Source organism: Mastomys coucha, unplaced genomic scaffold (genome assembly GCF_008632895.1).
Source record: "Mastomys coucha isolate ucsf_1 unplaced genomic scaffold, UCSF_Mcou_1 pScaffold7, whole genome shotgun sequence".
Classification (NCBI taxonomy): Eukaryota; Metazoa; Chordata; class Mammalia; order Rodentia; family Muridae; genus Mastomys; species Mastomys coucha.
The window spans coordinates 26,623,392-26,641,857 of record NW_022196913.1 but is presented as its reverse complement, the minus strand read 5'-3'; the positions used below and the strand labels follow the sequence as shown (position 1 = coordinate 26,641,857).

Below are 18,466 nucleotides of genomic sequence, written 5' to 3'. Positions count from 1 at the left end.
TAGCTGTGTAGCACTCCACTGTATAAATGTACCACATTTTCTGTATCCATTCTTCTGTTGAGGGATATCTAGGTTGTTTCCAGCTTCTGACAATTATAAATAAGGCTGCTATGAACATAATGAAGCATGGTTCCTTGTTATATGTTGGAGGTCCTTTTGGGTATATGACCAGGAGTGGTATAGATGGGTTCTCAGGTAGCTTTGAATACCAGTTAGCAAATGTCAGGCCATAAAAAATACCACAAAGACAACAAAAATAGGAGAAATTTCAGGGACCTAAGTTGAAATATTACCTGTGTCCATGAGTGCTTTGTGAACTCCAGAAAATGCTATTGTGCAAAAGATTCTGTTTTAGATCCATGTCTAGCATTATGAAGGTTTTCTTCAAAATGCGTTTGCAATGTGTATACAAGTTTTTCTACCTAGGAAGAAAGAAATGATTTTGAAGTGCATTAAGGAAATTATTTTCCCCTCCATGATGGTGCTTGGCACTCTGGAGAACATGTCTGTTTCTGTGAATTATATGTTCAGATGGTGGGGAAGCCCTGAGAAGAAACCAATACTCCTTATTCTCACCCACTTAGCTTTTACAAACATCATAATCCTTCTTACAAAAGGATTGAGAAAGACAATAGCAGCTAATAGCTTGAGAAACTCCTGGATGACACAGGCTATAAGATCATTGTTTACCTGGAGAGAGTGGCCTGTGGCCTCTCCATCTGCACCAGCAGTCTCCTCACTGTGGTCCAGGCTATCATCATCAGTCCCAGAGCATCTGGGTGGAGGAGGCTCAGGCCAAAGTCTTCATGGTACATCCTTCCACTCTTCTCATTCTTTTGGATACTCAGTGCTTTAATAAGTAAGAACCTAATCCATTCCATCACAAGTACAGGTCTGAATATAACACAGCTTAAGAATAGTTACAACTTTTGCTATTTTGTGCTACAAAGTCAGGAAATAAACTGGATTTTTCTCTCTCATGGTTCTGAGAGATGCAGTGTTTCAGGGTGCCATGGGAGGGGCCAGTGGCTACATGGTATTTCTTCTCCACAAGCACCACCAGCATGTCCTGTACCTTCAGAACTCCAAGCTTCTCTACAGAACTCCCCCTGAGCTGAGAGCTGCTCAGAGTATCCTCCTTCTGATGCTCTGTTTTGTTTTCTTCTACTGCACAGATTGTGACTTTTCTCTAATTTAAGTCTCTCTTCATGGGATGATACCTGGATGGCGAATACTCTAGAATTTCTGTCCCTTGGTTTTGTAACTTTTAGACCCCTTGTGCTGGTTCACAGGGATGGGCTTCTGGTTGATTGTTGGCATGCTCACATGGAGAAATTGAGAAAATGTTACTCTCATTTTATATGTGCAATATGTGTCCAAGTAATCTCAGTTATTCAATATTGTGGGTAAGTCAAAATTCCACATTGCACTTTAAGCATGTGTTTATTCTCAGATATTCTTCTTGATGACTCACTGTCCTGAGATGAGAGAAAGAGAAAAATACCTTAGCAAATTACAGTGATATAGACATCTCATTCTCTATTTGCCACTCTTGAAGGATTTTTAAAAATATTTCTCTTTGTATTAATTTATCACATATAAATATCTTGCCTATATTTATAACTGTACAACATATGCATGCTCTGTGCCTGTTGAGACTAGAAGAGATCATCAAATATTTATTGACTCACTGGAGTTACAGGGAGTGTTCTGATCCAATGTCTGGCTGCTAAAACTTGAACCTGGCTTCTCTGGTAGACCAGACAGTGCTCATAAGTACTGAGCCATCTCTCCAACAAAGAGAAAATGGGCCTAACAAGGATTTGTAAAACTATTATTACTACTACCATTATTGGAATCATGCAGATGAGGTTCGTAAATTTTATAAAAATTAATAGTGTTATAATCTTGTTTGTCTAAGTAATACCATCTTTTGTACATAACAATGTGCTTTCTAACTATTAATGCTACAAGCATATTTTGAACTATTTCAAAGTGTCTGTAAGTATCCATCCATAAAAATACTTTATAGAGTTATGAAAGAAAGATATGTATTGTGGAGCCAGTTGCTAGAAGCCAAGTGTAACAATAACAGAACTTAATGCCCTGAATCTTTTTATTGGGGTTATATTCATGAAAACTCTCTGCAAGAATTAAATCTGGAGATATGGGATATCCTAGATAATGAATACACAGTAAGGCTTTATTTTATCCTCATTGATAATTTCTATAGTGCTTAAAAATATAGATTTGTCTTTTTCAAAATGAAGCAATAAGTGTGACTGAAGCCGACACAGGCATTCTAGCAGCTGCCCTTTGTGAATGCCTGGTGCTCTCCGCTGTATTGTTCAGCTCTTTATCACCAAAAAGCTGTGAAAGGATCTGACTCTACATTCATTTAAATGAAGGATTTGCTGCTTAATGTCTTAAATTTGATCAATACAATAAGATAATGACACTATTCTAAGAATCTGATGGACACATTCTGAAAAATATTTCTTGATGTAATCATTGAACATGACTAGATATTTGGGTGGTGAATGGCTCTAATTTACAATGATGAATAAACAATTATGTTTTGCTTGGTTTTATTTTATACACAAAATATTTAAGTAAATGATTGTGCTATTGATGATTAAATAGCTTGTTTTTCTAATATATTTCTCTTTACTTACATTTATGTGTATGTATAGATGTATGCCGCATTTGTATAACTGCCCACACAGGCCTGAAGACAGTTTTAGGTCCCCAAAACTACAGCTCCAAAGTGCCATGTGTCCTTTAATGTGGGTTTTGGGTAAGGAAGCAGAGTTCTCTGCAAGAGGAGCAGGCCTCTTCATCATCCCCTGTCTTTGTGATGTAATGTGACTTGTCTATAGGTAACATCCATTGCTCATATTAATCTCACCACTCTTATGTTCAATCCCTTTTCTAAGTTTCTGACACATTGAACCAGACAAATCAACACCTTCTAAATTAGTTTGTATAATTTAACTCAAAAGGAAGTGATGTAAGAAGATGGAGATGTGTTTAATCTGAGTGATGGAGAGGTTGTTCAACATTAAGAACAGACAGGGGCTGGAGAGATGACTCAGTGAGTAAAAGCACCTGCTGACACCCAGACAGCCTGATGTGTCTCTGAAGAAGAAAACTGACTCCCACATGCTGTCCTCTGACCTCCACAAGAATATTGACACATATATCAGCAAGTTATTCTCCTTCTTGCAATCTACCTTGGGAAGCATCCACACACGGTGTACAAATCCAGGATTCTATTAGAGGCCAGGAATAGAAATGGAGACCTCTCTCTCAAATGCCACCCCACAACTTCTCAAAGTTACTCTCCTGGCTATACCCAACAGAATGTTTAATTTTGTTTCAACAGGATCCTTTTGGGGGCATCTTTGTTTGGAGCATAATTAATTATTAGACTGTTTAATGAGGAAAATCTATATAGCTTGAAGTAGTATTGAAGTCTAAAAATATCAGTCACTATTAAAGTAAAGAATCAGTTTGAGTTTTAAATAAACCCAGGAATACCAAGGCTGTGCGACAAAGACACACAAATTGAAAAAAAAAAAAAAAAGGCAATCCCAGAAGTCATCTTGCTTTCAAAGAGGAAGACAGAAAGGAAACCAAATCAAAATAATGAGCCAGTGAAAGGACTCAATAAGAAAAACATTTGCTGCCTAGCCTGACCAAGTAAGGTTGGAAACACAAAGTTAAAAGACAAAACCAATTCCAGGAACTGTCCTCTAATGTCCACACACACACACACACACACCACACACGCACACACACACACACACACACACACACACGCACGCACGCACACATGCACACACACACACACACATGCACACACACGCACACGCACGCGCGCGCACCATGGTACATGTATGTTCCCAGACATACACACATATTGAACACTGATGAGTAAGTTTCTCAAGGATATAAAATTGGAGACAGAATAGGAGTTAAGACAGTCTACATCTGAGATATTCAGGAACCTAAGGCAAAAGATTCCATAAGTCTCTGCAAATGGCATAGATAAGACTCATGCAGTTGCAAGTGTCTGTGCATGGGCCTGGGTAAGATACATCAGTTTAGTCCCTGAGGTTTGGAATTGCATGATGGGAATATGACAGAATGAAATAAGGAAAGAAGGAACATGTTAGAAAAAAATTAGATTCAATACAGATTGACCATGTGCAGAATAAACAAGGAATCAAACACTTTGATTTTTTTATTAACTTTTATTGCATTATGAGAAAAGTTACATGATTTCAATTTATCTGAATCTGTTAATATTTAAAAACATTTTAAGTAAATAGAATTAAATCACATTCTTGTTTCCCTTTTGTATCCCAGCTCCTCCCAGAGACCCCCTCTTCAGTACCTACAATATCTTTTTTGTCATATTCCTTAAAATTTATAAAATATTATAACAATAAAAATGAGTACTATAAAAGTTGTTTGATATAAAACAACAATCAATTTAACAGTCTTATGTAGATGCTGGTCTACAGCAATACTGAAAATACATGTTTTTCTCAGTATAAATTTCAAACAACTCCAATATATTAACTGTATATTTCAAAATAATACATCACTACTAGTATTTTCTTAAATGAACATAAAATATATAAAGTCCTTTTGCTGTTTGTTTTATATTTAGTACAGGTTAAAGTCTTGGCTCTTTCTCTGGTACAAGCCCAAAATAAGAACAATTTTTAGACATTGGATTTCATTGTAATAAGGCTGTACTTCAATGACCCTCACATCACCAAAGGATTTTTACCTCCATCATAGCTAAGCTGAGAGTTGACAGTTCTGCTGCGTCAAGGAATGAATTGTAGGCACAATTTTTGGATACAGACTTTCTGCTATGGTCAAAACTATTTGACTTGAGTGAATGACTTTATTCTCAGCCCACAGAGAATAGGTTACATTCATTTAAGAAATGGTGTGTGTATTAAAAATACCAAGGAGCAAAGAATGTCCATTAAGCCTAAAGACAGAGCTTCAGAAGGGTTTACCGAGCAAACATCAGTCCCCAGGAGATGCCCTATTGTGTGGAGTAATGCTCAGTTCCAGGAAATGTTCCCAGTAAGGGGTGGGTCTCCCCACCCCTCCACGTGCTATTGGTATCTCCCCCTCACCTGGGGCACAGAGGTCAATGAGAACAAAAGGCAATGGGCTCTACCAATGAGAGATAACCAACTCATGCATGCTCAGAATGCAGGACCACCCAGTATACTGGTTCAATAAAAACCTCATGCAATTTGTAGCGATCTCCCTCCTGATTCTTCTCGAGTGGGGCACCCACATCAAATTGAACACCTTCCCTACATCACACACAGACACTGGAAAACACTGCTAGTCAATACCTGCAACATCTCTCCCATTTAGTAACTTTACCTTCCACGTCTATCTTCCTTTGTTCGATACTCCTTTCATATCTACATTTTGAAGTGTCAACAATTTCTAAATGGCATTTGAATTCAAAGGTTTATAACTTCAATTTCTACATCTTAATGTGTTAGGTCTTTTATATTTATCATTATTTGATTTCACTCTGTATAAATGTTTGCTAGATACTTTTAAAAAGTAGTCCTTGGCATCTATTCAAGTTGTGTAACATTTCTAGGTAAAGCCCCAGTTAAAGCTGAATCACCAGAAGATGCCCTGAAAAGCCTCTTGTGTACAAAATTCATGAAACCACCAATTGCACTCAGGGACAGTGCCCTGTAGAGCCCTGGGATGCTTCCTAGGGGAGATGGTACCAGGTTCCTCTGATCCTATTGGATGACTCAGTGCACCTGTGACCACAATGAATGATCTTAGAAAACCTAAAGAACCATGGGGCAGCTTAGGACAAGATAGTACTATGGATAAGGGGGTTAGGAAATGGGATTCATGAGGTGTTAGGTACTGCCATTTGATGAGTGTAGTTTATGAGTTAAGAGTTCTCAATATAGCTACATGCAGCACAGTAGGTTGGGCCATAGCACTGTGAGCAGGGACTCTCCCATCTAAGAGGTCATTGTAGTATTTGCCTTTTTGGTGTCTTGTAAGCAGCAGTTATGTCAGTTTGTTTTACAACCTGCTTCTCCTGTTTCTTTTCCAACCTGTTTGTCAGTCAGGCTACTTTGTTCTAAGTTAGAGACACAGCCCTTCTCACCAAGGTGGTATTTAACCTAGTTGGACATTATTAAAATTTAGCAAAGAGACATCAGTATTTGAGACACTCACAATCAGGACTGTTGAATTCATTTCTTTGGAGATTTTCAGCTCTTAACCCTGGTGAGCATGAGGGAAGGAGTGTGGCCTTGGCTCCCATGACAGGTTCTGTTTGGTACTCAGTCATTGTCTGTTGAGATGTTTCCCCTTCTCTGGTATGCAGATGCTTTTGTTCTAAGTCAGTCCTACTGATTCTAGGACTTAGACCTCATCAGGATGCTATTGTTAATGCTGTGGAGCTCCATTCTCACATCTTGTACATTTTTAGTAAGCTTTGGGCAACTTTTCTGGAATGAAAGGAATCTAGATGCTTGAGGCTCCACAGGTTTTTGTTTTGTGAGGACTTGGAATGCTTTTGTTTCCTGATTTCTTTCCCGAAGAGACTTCTATTAAGTGATTCATTTCTACTGACATAGACTCTCAGAGGATAGAGAGGTGACTCATCTCCCACATTTTTGGAGAATGCTAAAGGAAATTAATTTATAAGACAGGATGAACTTGTGTTTAGATAGATGAATGTTCCCATGGTGGGTTTAAACTCTAAGACCCTGGGGTAGACTGTATCCATCCGTCCTGATATTTTTTTAAAGCAAGCAAGCAAGCAAGCAATCACACAAAACAAAAGAGATTGTGGCTTTTTGTCCCTTAGCACTGGAATAAAGTTAAGATGAGCTGTTTCAAGATGTGCTAGATCACAGCTTGGATCCTTACAGCAGGATTTCTCAAGATGATAACGATTATTGTTACACTTTGTAGTTTACAGTTCTCCGCATGCTAAAGACATACAATGACTGAAGTTGAGATAAGTATGTATAATTTTAGGTGATAGAATCAAGAGACTATGAAAATGTATCCAGAAGGAAAATCCTTCAAATGAGGAATTATAAGGCTATTATAAAAGAAAACATATGCCAATACATATATAGTGGAAATGCATCAGAAATGAAAAACTTTGCAATATTTACAAACACGAGTGAGTCTGTTAGTGTCACAATGCTGGCAAATATAAACCTAAAAAATTCATTTTTGTATTTTTTATCTTATTTTTTTTTAATCCTACCTCTCTAAACCTTTGAAAAACAATTATTTTTGCCTCAGTTTCTCTAGTGCTGATGTACCTGGGATGTTTCATTACTGTCTCCAATTGATGATAGACCTCTGAAAATCGTGTATATCATACTGATTCCTCTAATAAAGCTAAGGAGGTAAAGACCCACCTGGAGCTCTGTCCTGACTCCAGCCTGGAGATGGACAACAGTGCCCCAGCATTTCTGTCCCATGTCCTGACTCCAGCCTGAAGATGGACAACAGTGCCCCAGCATTTCTGTCCCATTTCTGAATTCCCTAGAACTTGTCTCCTTTGAACTTTCTGGAGCCAGGGACCAGCCTTGTTAGAGTCGGAAGGAAAGTGGAGGACCCAAGGTGCACAAAGCCTCTCAACTCCTCCCTCTCTTAATCAGAGAGAGACTTCAGCTTTAATGACTCTTTCCTTGGCACAGCTGAGGGCATCTAAGATCTTACCACCCTGTATTCACCTGGACCTCTGTGGTGGCACTCAGGCTCTGGAGCAGCTCTGGGAAGGGGACACTTGCCAGGTCCTATTTGTGCTGTCTAGATCTGTGGGGCTCTTGGCTGCCATCAGGTACTGCAGACTTCAGGTTTCATGTTGTCACAGTGTCAGGGGGAAGAATGGCCATTGATCATTGGTTTAGAAGTCTCTTGCACATAGTAAGTGCTTTGAAATAAGTAGAAGAGTCAGTGATGGTGAAAGAGCAAGAAACAAAACAAGAACTCAGGAAAAGTTTGGAGGTTCTTACAAGGGTAAAACTATAGCATGTGGAGAAAAATTCTATTTTCAGGTGACTGGATACCCTCCTGCATTTCACTGTGTAGGATATAGCAAGCTAAACTGCATCATTGGAACTGTGGGATGGTGGGATAGTGAGCATCCCTGCTCACCCCCTAGAGCCTGACATTAATTGGTTATCACCAGCTGTCTGCAAAGAAATGAAATCTATTATTTTAACAAATTTGTTGCTCTGGTACATTAGAGTGCTAAAGCAAACCCATTCCTGTGTATATAGCATTACACCATAAATAACGTGGTAGGAAAAGGAAGTTTTTATATCTCGGGGACACACCAGGGCTTAGCAACACAGACATCTCTGATGATCAGTATAAAGGTCTGAGACAAGCAAAACTAAGTACTAAAAATGTTTTGATATTTAGTGTTGTGGAATCATGTGTCACTGTGGAACTTGTGTAGAAGGAGAAAATAAAATTTGCCCAATAAAAGAAAAGGAAACAGGTCATGAGAGTGAGAACCCTCTGGGTCGCTCTGATTTCTGGCCTGGAATTGTTAGCAGACCTGGAGGTGTGAAGGTAGAGAACACAGACATGGTGTTTGTACAGATGGAGATCCATAAACCTTCTGCTCCAGCCCATCAGACCTTGGAAAATGTCATCACAAAGCCATGTGAGAGAGAAATAACCACTTAACTCTGTCTGGATGGCAGCATATAGCAATACCCAGTAACCATCCCAGCTTCAGACCTGTTCACTTTACTGCCTGCTCTGATATAGTGCAGCAAGTTGGAGCTTATCAGGGAATTAAAGATGCAAAGGAGGAGAAAGTCAAGAAAATGCCATGGAGTGTGTGATTGGAGCTTTCTTAAAAGGGTGGTCCTGGGACTGATGGTGACAGCCTGGACCACAGTCAGGAGACAGGTGGTACAGATGAAGAGGGAGGCCATGGGCAACCCTTGCCAGATAAACTATAGTTTTACAGCCAACATTACCTAGGAAATTTCTGAAATAAAAAATTGTGGCCATATTTCTGACACCTTTGAAATAAATAATGATTGTGTTTACAAAAGCCAAGTAGATGATAATAAGATCTATATTATTATTCTCAGAACCCATGATGAAAGTATACACATGTCACACAAATAAGATAATGTTTCCTAAAATCTCTAAGTCCAATAAGTGAAATAAAATTTATTCTCTGATTGAGATCACTCTAAATAATCTTCATGCCCAGAAATAGGACAATTCTTTTGAGAAACACAAGCAAGTAAACATGATATGTTTCAGACCTGTGGGGTTTCTGTTTTTAGGGGAGAAATCCCTAGCATATTATGAAAATGCACAGAATTATTTGCTTATAAATACCTTTGTTTTGTTCTTGTGCCCCCCCCCTTGTGCCTCCTCTGACATGGAGATGATGTTGACATTTAGACATGAGCACCATGCTGATGCCTTCACAGAAGCTACTTCTATATATTCTCCATCTCTCAGTTTCTTTTTATGAGAACATTCCGACAAAAGGCAGCGTCCGTCAATTTCTAAGCCATCATATTGAACATCACCTTAGATGCCTCCCTTCTCAGATCTGTTAACCATCTGGTACATACTCATCCTTCAAATAAATATTGATCTAAGAAAAAAATTGTAGCTCCTTAAAGAAGTATAATACTTGACAAATGCAAAAGGAACGTGCCTATTAATGTTGTAAAGCACATCCTTTATGAAGCCGCAATGTTTATAAGAAATTATTTGATATGGCAGATAATTTTTCAAAATAAGGAATATCCCTACAATGAACCACACTACAATATCATGTTCAATGATTATGTCAATATTTTTTGATAACTAGTCCATCGGATTATTAGAACCATTTCAGTAACTTTGCATTGATCGTATTTAAGAAATTAAGCAAAGAATCCTTAATTGAAATGAATGTAGAATCAGATACAACTCTTTGATGATAAGGAGCTGGATAGTGTTTTGGAAAGCACCTGTGCATTAATAAAAGGCAGTGGCTAAAAAAACCTCAGTCTGCTTCAGTCATTTATTAATTCATCTTGGAAAATGTCAACTCCACATTTTAAAAATCAACGTAGGAACTATAGACAAATATAAAATGAAAGTTCACTGTTTATTTGTTAACTAGTTTATTCTATATCTGCAGTCTTTATTCCTGTAGAGAACCTTCAGGAATATAACACCAATGAAATGTTTCAAGGCATTAAAGCTCTGTGACTGGTGCATTGGCCTCCTCTTGATCGAATGTACAGTACATATCAATCTTTCATAGTTCTGTAAAAACTTTTTTATGGATGGATAATTACAGATACTTTGAATTAGCCTAAAATAGCCCCACGGTACTAATATTTACCAAGCACAAATTAAGGTAAAAATATCTGAAAATTTTGAACTACAGGACTACCTTACTATCTGATAAAATTTATGAACTTTACCTGAATTTTTCTGAAATTTTATCTGAACATTTCAAGTCATGGTAGTAGCACTGAGAGGTTTACAAATCATAGGCAAATGATTTCTTTTAGTGCTGGAGAGATGGCTCAGCTGCCAAGAGCACTGTCTGGACTTCAGGGAACCCAGATTCAATTCACATTAACTACATATTACTTCAGAACCATCTGTTAAATCCAGTCAGTCATTGGGTATTTGGGGATCTCTTCTAGTCTGTACAACCGCTGGCATTCACATGCTACATAGTCATAAATGCAGGCAAACTATTCATACAGCAAATTAATTCAAAAAGAGTTTTATAAAGTTCCATAAAAAAGTAACCAATGGAGAATGACATTTCTTTATTTTTAATTGGATATTTTATTTATTTACATTTCAAATGTTACTCCCTTTCCTGGTTTCCCTTCCAAAAACCTGATATCCCATCCCCCCATCACTCTGCTCACCAACTCACCCACTCCTGCTTCCCTTTCCTGCCTTTCCCCTACACTGGGGCATCAAGCTTTCTCATGACCAAGGGCCTCTCCTCCCATTGATGTCCAACAAGGCTGTCCTCTGCTACAAATGCAGCTGGAGCCATGGGTCCCTCCATATGTACTCATTGGTAGGTGGTTTAGTCCCTGGGATTCCTTGATTATTGTAATTTGCTAAAATGAACCTCAGTGCAAAGCTTGAATAACCAAGATTACTGTTTGAGAAAAACACATGTCTATACTGCTGTGTAGGATTTTGTCCTACCCACAATATTGCAGGACTGAGGGTTTGTTTTTCCTTGTTGAACATATAAATGGGAGACATTTTCTCAATTTCTCCCACTGAGCATGCCAACATTCAACCAGAAGCCTGTCCTTGTGAATCAGCACAAGGGGGCTAAACGTTGCATAACCAAGGGTAAGAAATTCTCGAGGATTTACGGTCAAGGTATTGTCCCTTGAAGAGAGACTTAAAATTAGAGAAAAAGCACAATCTGTCCAGTAGAAGAAAACAAAACAGAGCATCAGAAGGAGGACACTCTGGGCAGCTCTCAGCTCAGGGGGAGTTCTGTAGAGTAGCTTGGAGTTCTGAAGGTAGAGGACATGCTGGTGGTGATTGTGGAGAAGAAATACCATGTAGCCACTGGCCCCTCCCATGGCACCCTGAAACACGGCATCTCTCAGGACCATGAGAGATAGAAAAATCCAGTTTATTTCCTGACTTGGTAACATAAAATAACAATTATTGTCATCACTCTTAAGCTGTGATATATTCAGTCTTGTATTTGTTATGGAATTGATTAAGTTCATATTTATTAATGCATTGAATATCCAAAAGAATGGGAAGAATGGAAGGAGGTGCCATGCAGACTTTGGCCTGAGCCTTTTCCACCCAGATGCTGTGGGACTGATGATGATAGCTTGGACCACAGTGAGGAGACTGCTGGTGCAGAGGGAGAGGCCATGGGCCACCCTTTCTAGGTAAACAATGATCTTACAGCCTAAGTTATCTAGGAAGTTTCTCAAACCAAAAGCTACAATAGTCTTTGGCAATCCTTTTGCAAGAAGGATCACAGTGTTTGTAAAAGCCAGGTGGATAAGAATAAGGTGTACGAGTTTCTTCTCAGGTCCTCCCCACCAACTGAACATATAATTCACAGAAACAGACATGTTCCCCAGAATGCCAAGCACAGTCATGAAGAGGAAAAGCATTTTCTTAATTAACTTCAAAGTCATTTCTTCCTTCCTTGTATGCAGGATGAAAATACATTTTAAAGAAAGCATCAGTAATGCTAGACATGGATCTGAACAGCACATTTTGCATAATAGCATTTTCTTGTGTTCAAGAGGCAGTGTAGATGCATGTTACAGATGAGGTCTTAGAAACTCCAGTGTCTCTTCCTGTGGATTCTAGGTTAATGTGTCCTGATAGGAGTTTGCTGACTGATTGATACATAAATTTTAAAAGAGACTTTAATTTAACAGCTTTACAGTGGTAAAACTGACATGTTCAAGTTTGTGTGTGGAGGGGTGTCTGTCTGTCTGTCTGCATTTATGCATTATCCTAGTTAACTCTCAGCAAGTTGAATTGCACTTCAAGCTTCCCAAAACAAAATTTCTTCTTGTTTCTCCTCGTATTTCTTCATATTTCCTCACACAATTCCCAAAGCCTGAGGCTCATGCTGAACCTGCTTCCCCACCTCACACACAGACACTGGGAAATCCTGCTGCTCAACACCTGCAACATCTCTGATATTTAGTTACTTTACCTTTCACATCTCTCCCCCTTTGTTATACACTCCTTTCTTATCGGCATCAGTGTCTAGATTTGTATTTGGCTACTAAGTTTGTATCTTGTATTTCTATATTTTAATATTTTAAAAGTTTATATATTGACCATTTTGTGATTTCACTTCATACAAATGATTACTGGGTACTTTTTAAAGGCAATCCTTTATGTCAAGCCAATTGAATAATCCTTTCAGGGTAGGGCCCCACAGTAAAACCTGAATCATCAAAAGATATCCTGCAAAATTCATGTAACCACCAGGTTGCAGCCATGGAGGATGTCTAGCTGAGCTCTGGAGTGCCTCCTTGGATAGGAGGTATTGGAGAGCTGTGGGATGCCTTTAGTGCATGTGTGATCCACATGAGTAAGTTAGCTCAGGGTATCTAAGGGAGCATGGAGCGTCTCTGGACCAGAGGATAATGAGGTAGATGGAATAAGGGGATTGACAAAGTGTTAGGTTCTGCCATGAGATGTGTGTAAGTATATGAGTTGTGAGTCCTCATTATGACTGCTTGCAAGACCTAGTAGGTTGAGGATACAGTTGTGAGCAGGGACTCTCCCATCTAAGAAGTTCTGGTGACATTTGCCTCAGTGCAGCCTTGTGAGCAGCAGTTATGTCAGCTTACTTTACAGCCTGTGTCTCCTCCTATTTCTTTTCCAACGTGTTTTTCAGGCAGGCTGTTTTGTTCTACATCAATCCAAGATGATTACAGAACTTAGACCTCAGCAGTATGGAATTGTTCATGTTTGGAACTCCATTCTCATACCTTGGATATTTTTAGCAAGCTTTGGGCACCTTTCCTAGAATAAGAACAACCTGGATTGCTTCAGTGTCTCCATGGGTTTGTATGTTTTAAGTACTTGGAATGCCTCTGTTCCTGGCTCTCCTCCCTGTCAAACTCACAAGTTTATTTAAATGTCTATACCCTGGTGATCTCACTCTTGGTATGTGTGAACCTGCTTTTTTCCCTGGGTTTGTGTCCAGGTGATGTCATGATTCTAAATGTTATTGTCTTTCGTCTGCTCCTCTCCAGCATCTTAGAAATCACAACAGCATCCTCAATATCTGAACACAGCGAATGATGCTCCAGACATTAATACCAAGGACATCAGCAACAGAAACAGACTTAACAGAAAAATGAAGTCTCCAGTTACTGATAAACCTGTAAATAACCCTGCTCTCAACTCACCCCAACTCCTAATGGGAAATACTAAAAGATGGGTTGGCCTTGTGTTTAGATAGATGGGTGATACACTGTCTGCATCTAATCCCCAAGCCTTGGGAAGGTTACAACCGTCCACTCTGGTTTTCTAAAAAGAACAAACAAAAGCAAAGACTGTGTATTGCTCATTGCTGCTTAGCAGTGGAATGAGCTGTTTCAGGATGTGGCTTGTTCACAGCCTGGATCTTTACAGCAGGACTTCTCAACATGGTAATGGTAACTGTTACTCTAGTGATGTAAGCAGTAACTAAGTTAACAAGTATGCATAGTTGTATGAGATAAAATCCAAAACAATTTAGGATGGATATAAAAGGAAAAGTTTTAAAATAGGAATTCAAAGTTACTGTAAAGAAAACCTGTCAGTATATAAAGCATGGGAATACAGGAAAAGAAAAAAAATACACATTTTACAAAACTAATGACACTATTGAAATCACAATACTGCCAAGCATGGATGCTAAAATATAAAAATTTTGAATTGTATTTCTTTTGCTATCTTATTTTTGAGATAGAGTTTCCCTGTAGTAAACCAGGCTAGCATTCAACAATTATCTTGCCTCAGTTCTACTCTTGTTGATATTGCAACATATTATTATGTTTGTCTCAAATTTTTGATAGCTACTGAAAAACCTTCTGTATCTTACTGATACACTCAGAGCTCTGTCCTGACTCCAGCCTGAGGGTGGTACTGATACCTCAGCATTTCTGTCCCATCTCTGTATCCCCTGTAACTTGTTTTCTTTGATCTTTCTGGTCCCAAGGATCAGCCTTGTCAGGGTCAGAGGAAAGTGGAGGACCCAAGGCTCGCACAGCCTCTCAATTACTTCCTGGCTTAGTCTGAAAGAGACTTCAACTTTAATGAATCTCTCCATGGCACAGCTGAGCGGATCTAAGATCTTACCTCCATGTACTCACCTGGACCTCTGTGGTGCAGTCAGGCTCTGGAACAGCTCTGGGAAGGTGACACTTGCCAGGTCATATTTGTACTGTCTGCATCTGTGGGGCTCTTGACTGCCATCAGGTACTGCAGACTTCAAGTTTCATGTTGTCACAGTGTCAGGGGGAAGGAAGGCCACTGCAGGGCCTCAATCCCTGAAGTACAGCTTCCCTCTCTCCCACAGTTACAGCATCTGTTTCGCTCAGAAGTTATTTCATGCTTAATTAGGGTTTAGTTATTTTGAGAGGAAGGATGTGAGGTGAGAAAATGAACAACTAACCAAGTACTTTGTACTGAGCTTCCTACATCTCCAGAGGACATGTGGATACTCATTTAGGTTCTGTGCTTGCTGCTTCAGTCTCTGTGAGCTCATATGTACCTTGCTTGGTTGATTAGAGAGGTCCTTGTTCTCAGGATTTTCTCCATCCTCTCTAGCTCTTAAAATCTTTCTGCATCCTCTTCCAAAAGATCCCCTGTGCCTCGAGGGAAGAGATTTGTTCTAGAACTCCCAAGTAGACTCCCTTTCTGACTAACTTTTGCCTGTGGGTCTCTGCATCTGTTCTATCTGCTGCCAGAGGAAGCCTCTCTAATGAAGGCTGGATAACACACTGGTCTATGAGCATAAAAGAATACCGTTAGGAGTCAGAGTCACTTTATTGAACTGTATATTTTGAAGACTAGTGTAAGTACTTGATTTTACCTTAGGTCTGTGAGCTATCTAGTCTCTAGTTCTTAGTCACACAAGTAGTGTTAGGTATGTGTTCCATCTGGTGGAGTAGGGCCTTAAGTAACATCAGGCATTGGTTAGCTAGTCCCATAAGTTCTTTGCCACCATTGTCCTGGGATATTTTCTGGCAAAACAGATTGTAAGTCAAAGGTTTTATGGTTAAGTTAATATCCATGTTTCTCTTTGTGAGGGCTGAACAAGTATCTTCCCACATCCTATAGTTTAGAAGTAGAGGTGAAGGCTCTGTATAGGTACCAACTCTATATCTCCACATTCAATGAGTTGTGTGGGTCTTGTCATTACTAATGGGGCCTTGATATCAGTTTTCAGAGCGCTACCCTTTTTTCTTATCAAATGCTTGGTCATTTGGGGATTTTTGTGGAACACCTTTGGCAAACAACTCAACTGCATGCAGCCTCACTACTTCATTCTGACTTCAGGAAATCTCACCTGGATACTAGAGATGGCCAGTTCACAATATTACCCATTACTAGAAGTCCTCATTAGGGTCACCTTCATAGATCCCAGGAAGTTAGCACTGCTCTGGAATATGCACCCCCAAAATACTCTCTCCCTGTACTCACTTCATACCTCCCAACTCCCCCTCAAACTTAATCCTTTGTTCCTGTCACCCCATGCCCCCAGTTCATTTATGAATCTGATCTTTTAAAAAATATTTAGTTATTATGTAAAGAGTGCTATGCCTGCCTATATACCTGCACACTACAATAGGGTACTAGAGGTCATTATAGCTATGAGCCAGCATTAGATTTCTGGGAATTGAACTCAGGACCTCTGGCACAGAGCTCTTAACCCCTGAGCCATCTCTCCATCCCTCCCCCCATAAAATCTATTGAATTAGCCCCACCCAGATAGATGTGGGTGTCCTTCCTAGACCCATTTCATTTTCTCTCCTCACTAAGTCTACAGGGTATAGCTTGGTTGTTTTATTTATAAGGAATAAATAGCATATATATCTTTCTGGGTCTGTGTTATGAAAACAGGAAAAACTCTCTTGCAAACATTGATTTCAATGAGTAATTGGTCTGGTTCCAGGCCTCTGGCTTTTGTAATACTATCAACACTAGCTGTTCCTGAGTACTCCTCTCAGGAGTCTTGTTGTTGCCCCGTGTCATGGCTATCCTGCAGTTTTGGATCTACATGACCAGCACCTTAATGTGCTCCTATAGTAAACAGATAGTGTAAATATTGGTGTAGGTTGACTCAAAGCCCTAGATCTGGGCTTGGGTTGTTTAGCCTGCCAGTTTTCCTGTGCCTCTCCCACCATGGCTAGCTCTCTTCCTTTGCCAGGTGAGGGATGGGGCCACCTCACCTTTTCTCATGCCCTAAGGATCAGCTCTCCTAAGGTCACTCATTGGGGGCTGCCTCATCTGTACTCAGGACACCAGGGCCAGCTCTGCCTGCTGTCCCTGCTGCAGCTGGAGTAGGGCCAGCTGTCTTCAGCTCTCAGACATTAATATGTCACTAGGTGGCAGCCCAGACCAGGGATGAGCATTGAGTTTTTCTCTTCCTTCCTTTTCTTTCTTTCTTCCTTCCTTCCTTCCTTCCTTCCTTCCTTCCTTCCTTCCTTCCTTCTTTCCTTACCTGCCTGCCTTCCTTCCTCTCTGTCTTGCTCTCTCTCTCTCTCTCTCTCTTTCTTTTTTTCTTTCTTTCTTTTAAAGATTTCAGGCATACTGTTAAGTTGCTAGTATGAAATCTCTTAAATTTTTAATATGTATGCACTTAATACTAAAAATTTTCCTAGTAACACCACTTTCATTGTGGTCCATAAATTTGAATATGCTGTGTAATCAATTTTGTTAAATTCTGGAAAGACTTTAATTTTTCTTAATTCTGTCTTAACCCATCTTTCCTTCAGTGGAGAGTTGATTAACTTCCATGCGTTTGTAAGCTTTTTGTTGTTACTGTTGTTTTTAATATCAAGCTTTTATCTGTGGAAGTCTGACAATATGCAGGGGATCATTTCAATTTTCTTGTACCTGTTGAGTCTTGCTTTGTGTCCCAGCATGTGGTCAATTTTAGAGAACATCCTATGAGGTGCTGAGAAGAAGGTACATTCTTTTGTGTTTGGGTGAAATAGTCTGCAAATATCTGCTAAGTTCATTTTGTAAGATAACGTCTGTTAGCTCCAACATTTCTGTTTAGTTTGTGTCTGAATGAACAGTTCATTGGTGAGAATGGGACACTGAAGTCTACCAATACATGGGTGTAGGGTCAATGTGTGATTTAAGCTGCAGTAGTGTTCCTTTTACAAAAGTAGCCACACTTGATATTAGGCATCGATGTTAAGAATTAAAATGTCATCCTGGTAGATATTTTCCTTTGATGAGTATGTACTGTCCTTCAACACTTTTGATTAATTTTGGTTCAAATTCCATTTTTCTTTTAGATATTAAAATAGATACAGCAACTTGGTTCTTAATTCCATCTGTTAGGAATATCTTTCCCCAATCTTTTACTCTGAGGGAATATCTATCCGTGTTGATGAGGTAAGTTTGTTGGATACAGCAGAAGGATAGGTCCTGCTTTTCATCCATTGTGTTAGTCTGTTCCTTTTTATTTTAGAATTGAGACTTTTGATATTGACAGATATCAGTGATTTTTGTTTCCTATTGCTGTTGGGCCTGGTCATGGTGGTGTTAGTAACAGTCATGGTGGTATGAGTATGTGTGTGTTTGTTTCCATTCTTTTAATTTTGGTGTGCTAGATCATTATTTTCTTTGGTTTCATGGGTGTAGTTATCCTTCTTAGTTTGGAGTTTTCCTTTTAATACCTTCT

General features: G+C 39.3%; 1 protein-coding gene, 2 long non-coding RNA genes and 2 pseudogenes across 3 annotated transcripts; 2 read left to right on the top strand and 3 right to left on the bottom strand.

Moving 5' to 3' along the window:
- The first annotated feature begins 421 nt into the window (after nucleotides 1-421).
- Nucleotides 422-1,410, top strand: LOC116081865 (annotated as a pseudogene).
- Nucleotides 1,411-1,427: 17 nt separating this feature from the next.
- On the bottom strand, nucleotides 1,428-2,786 carry LOC116081866. Its single transcript, XR_004115047.1, has 2 exons — nucleotides 2,676-2,786; nucleotides 1,428-1,478 (listed from the first exon to the last, which is right to left on the bottom strand). It is a non-coding gene; the product is annotated as an uncharacterized LOC116081866 (long non-coding RNA).
- Nucleotides 2,787-8,415: 5,629 nt separating this feature from the next.
- Nucleotides 8,416-9,277, bottom strand: LOC116082637 (annotated as a pseudogene).
- A 1,902-nt stretch (nucleotides 9,278-11,179) lies between these two features.
- LOC116081867 (vomeronasal type-1 receptor 4-like) lies at nucleotides 11,180-12,393 on the bottom strand. Its single transcript, XM_031358578.1, has one exon. The coding sequence runs from the start codon at nucleotides 12,321-12,323 to the stop codon at nucleotides 11,253-11,255; it is 1,071 nt and encodes a 356-aa protein (XP_031214438.1). The 5' UTR covers nucleotides 12,324-12,393; the 3' UTR covers nucleotides 11,180-11,252.
- A 1,110-nt stretch (nucleotides 12,394-13,503) lies between these two features.
- On the top strand, nucleotides 13,504-14,014 carry LOC116081803. Its single transcript, XR_004115003.1, has 2 exons — nucleotides 13,504-13,622; nucleotides 13,815-14,014. It is a non-coding gene; the product is annotated as an uncharacterized LOC116081803 (long non-coding RNA).
- The last annotated feature ends 4,452 nt before the right edge of the window (nucleotides 14,015-18,466 follow it).

Bases quoted from the DNA above. Each gene is read 5' to 3' on its own strand.
- LOC116081867 (XM_031358578.1), bottom strand. From the start codon at position 12,323: ATGCTATTATGCAAAATGTGCTGTTCAGATCCATGTCTAGCATTACTG.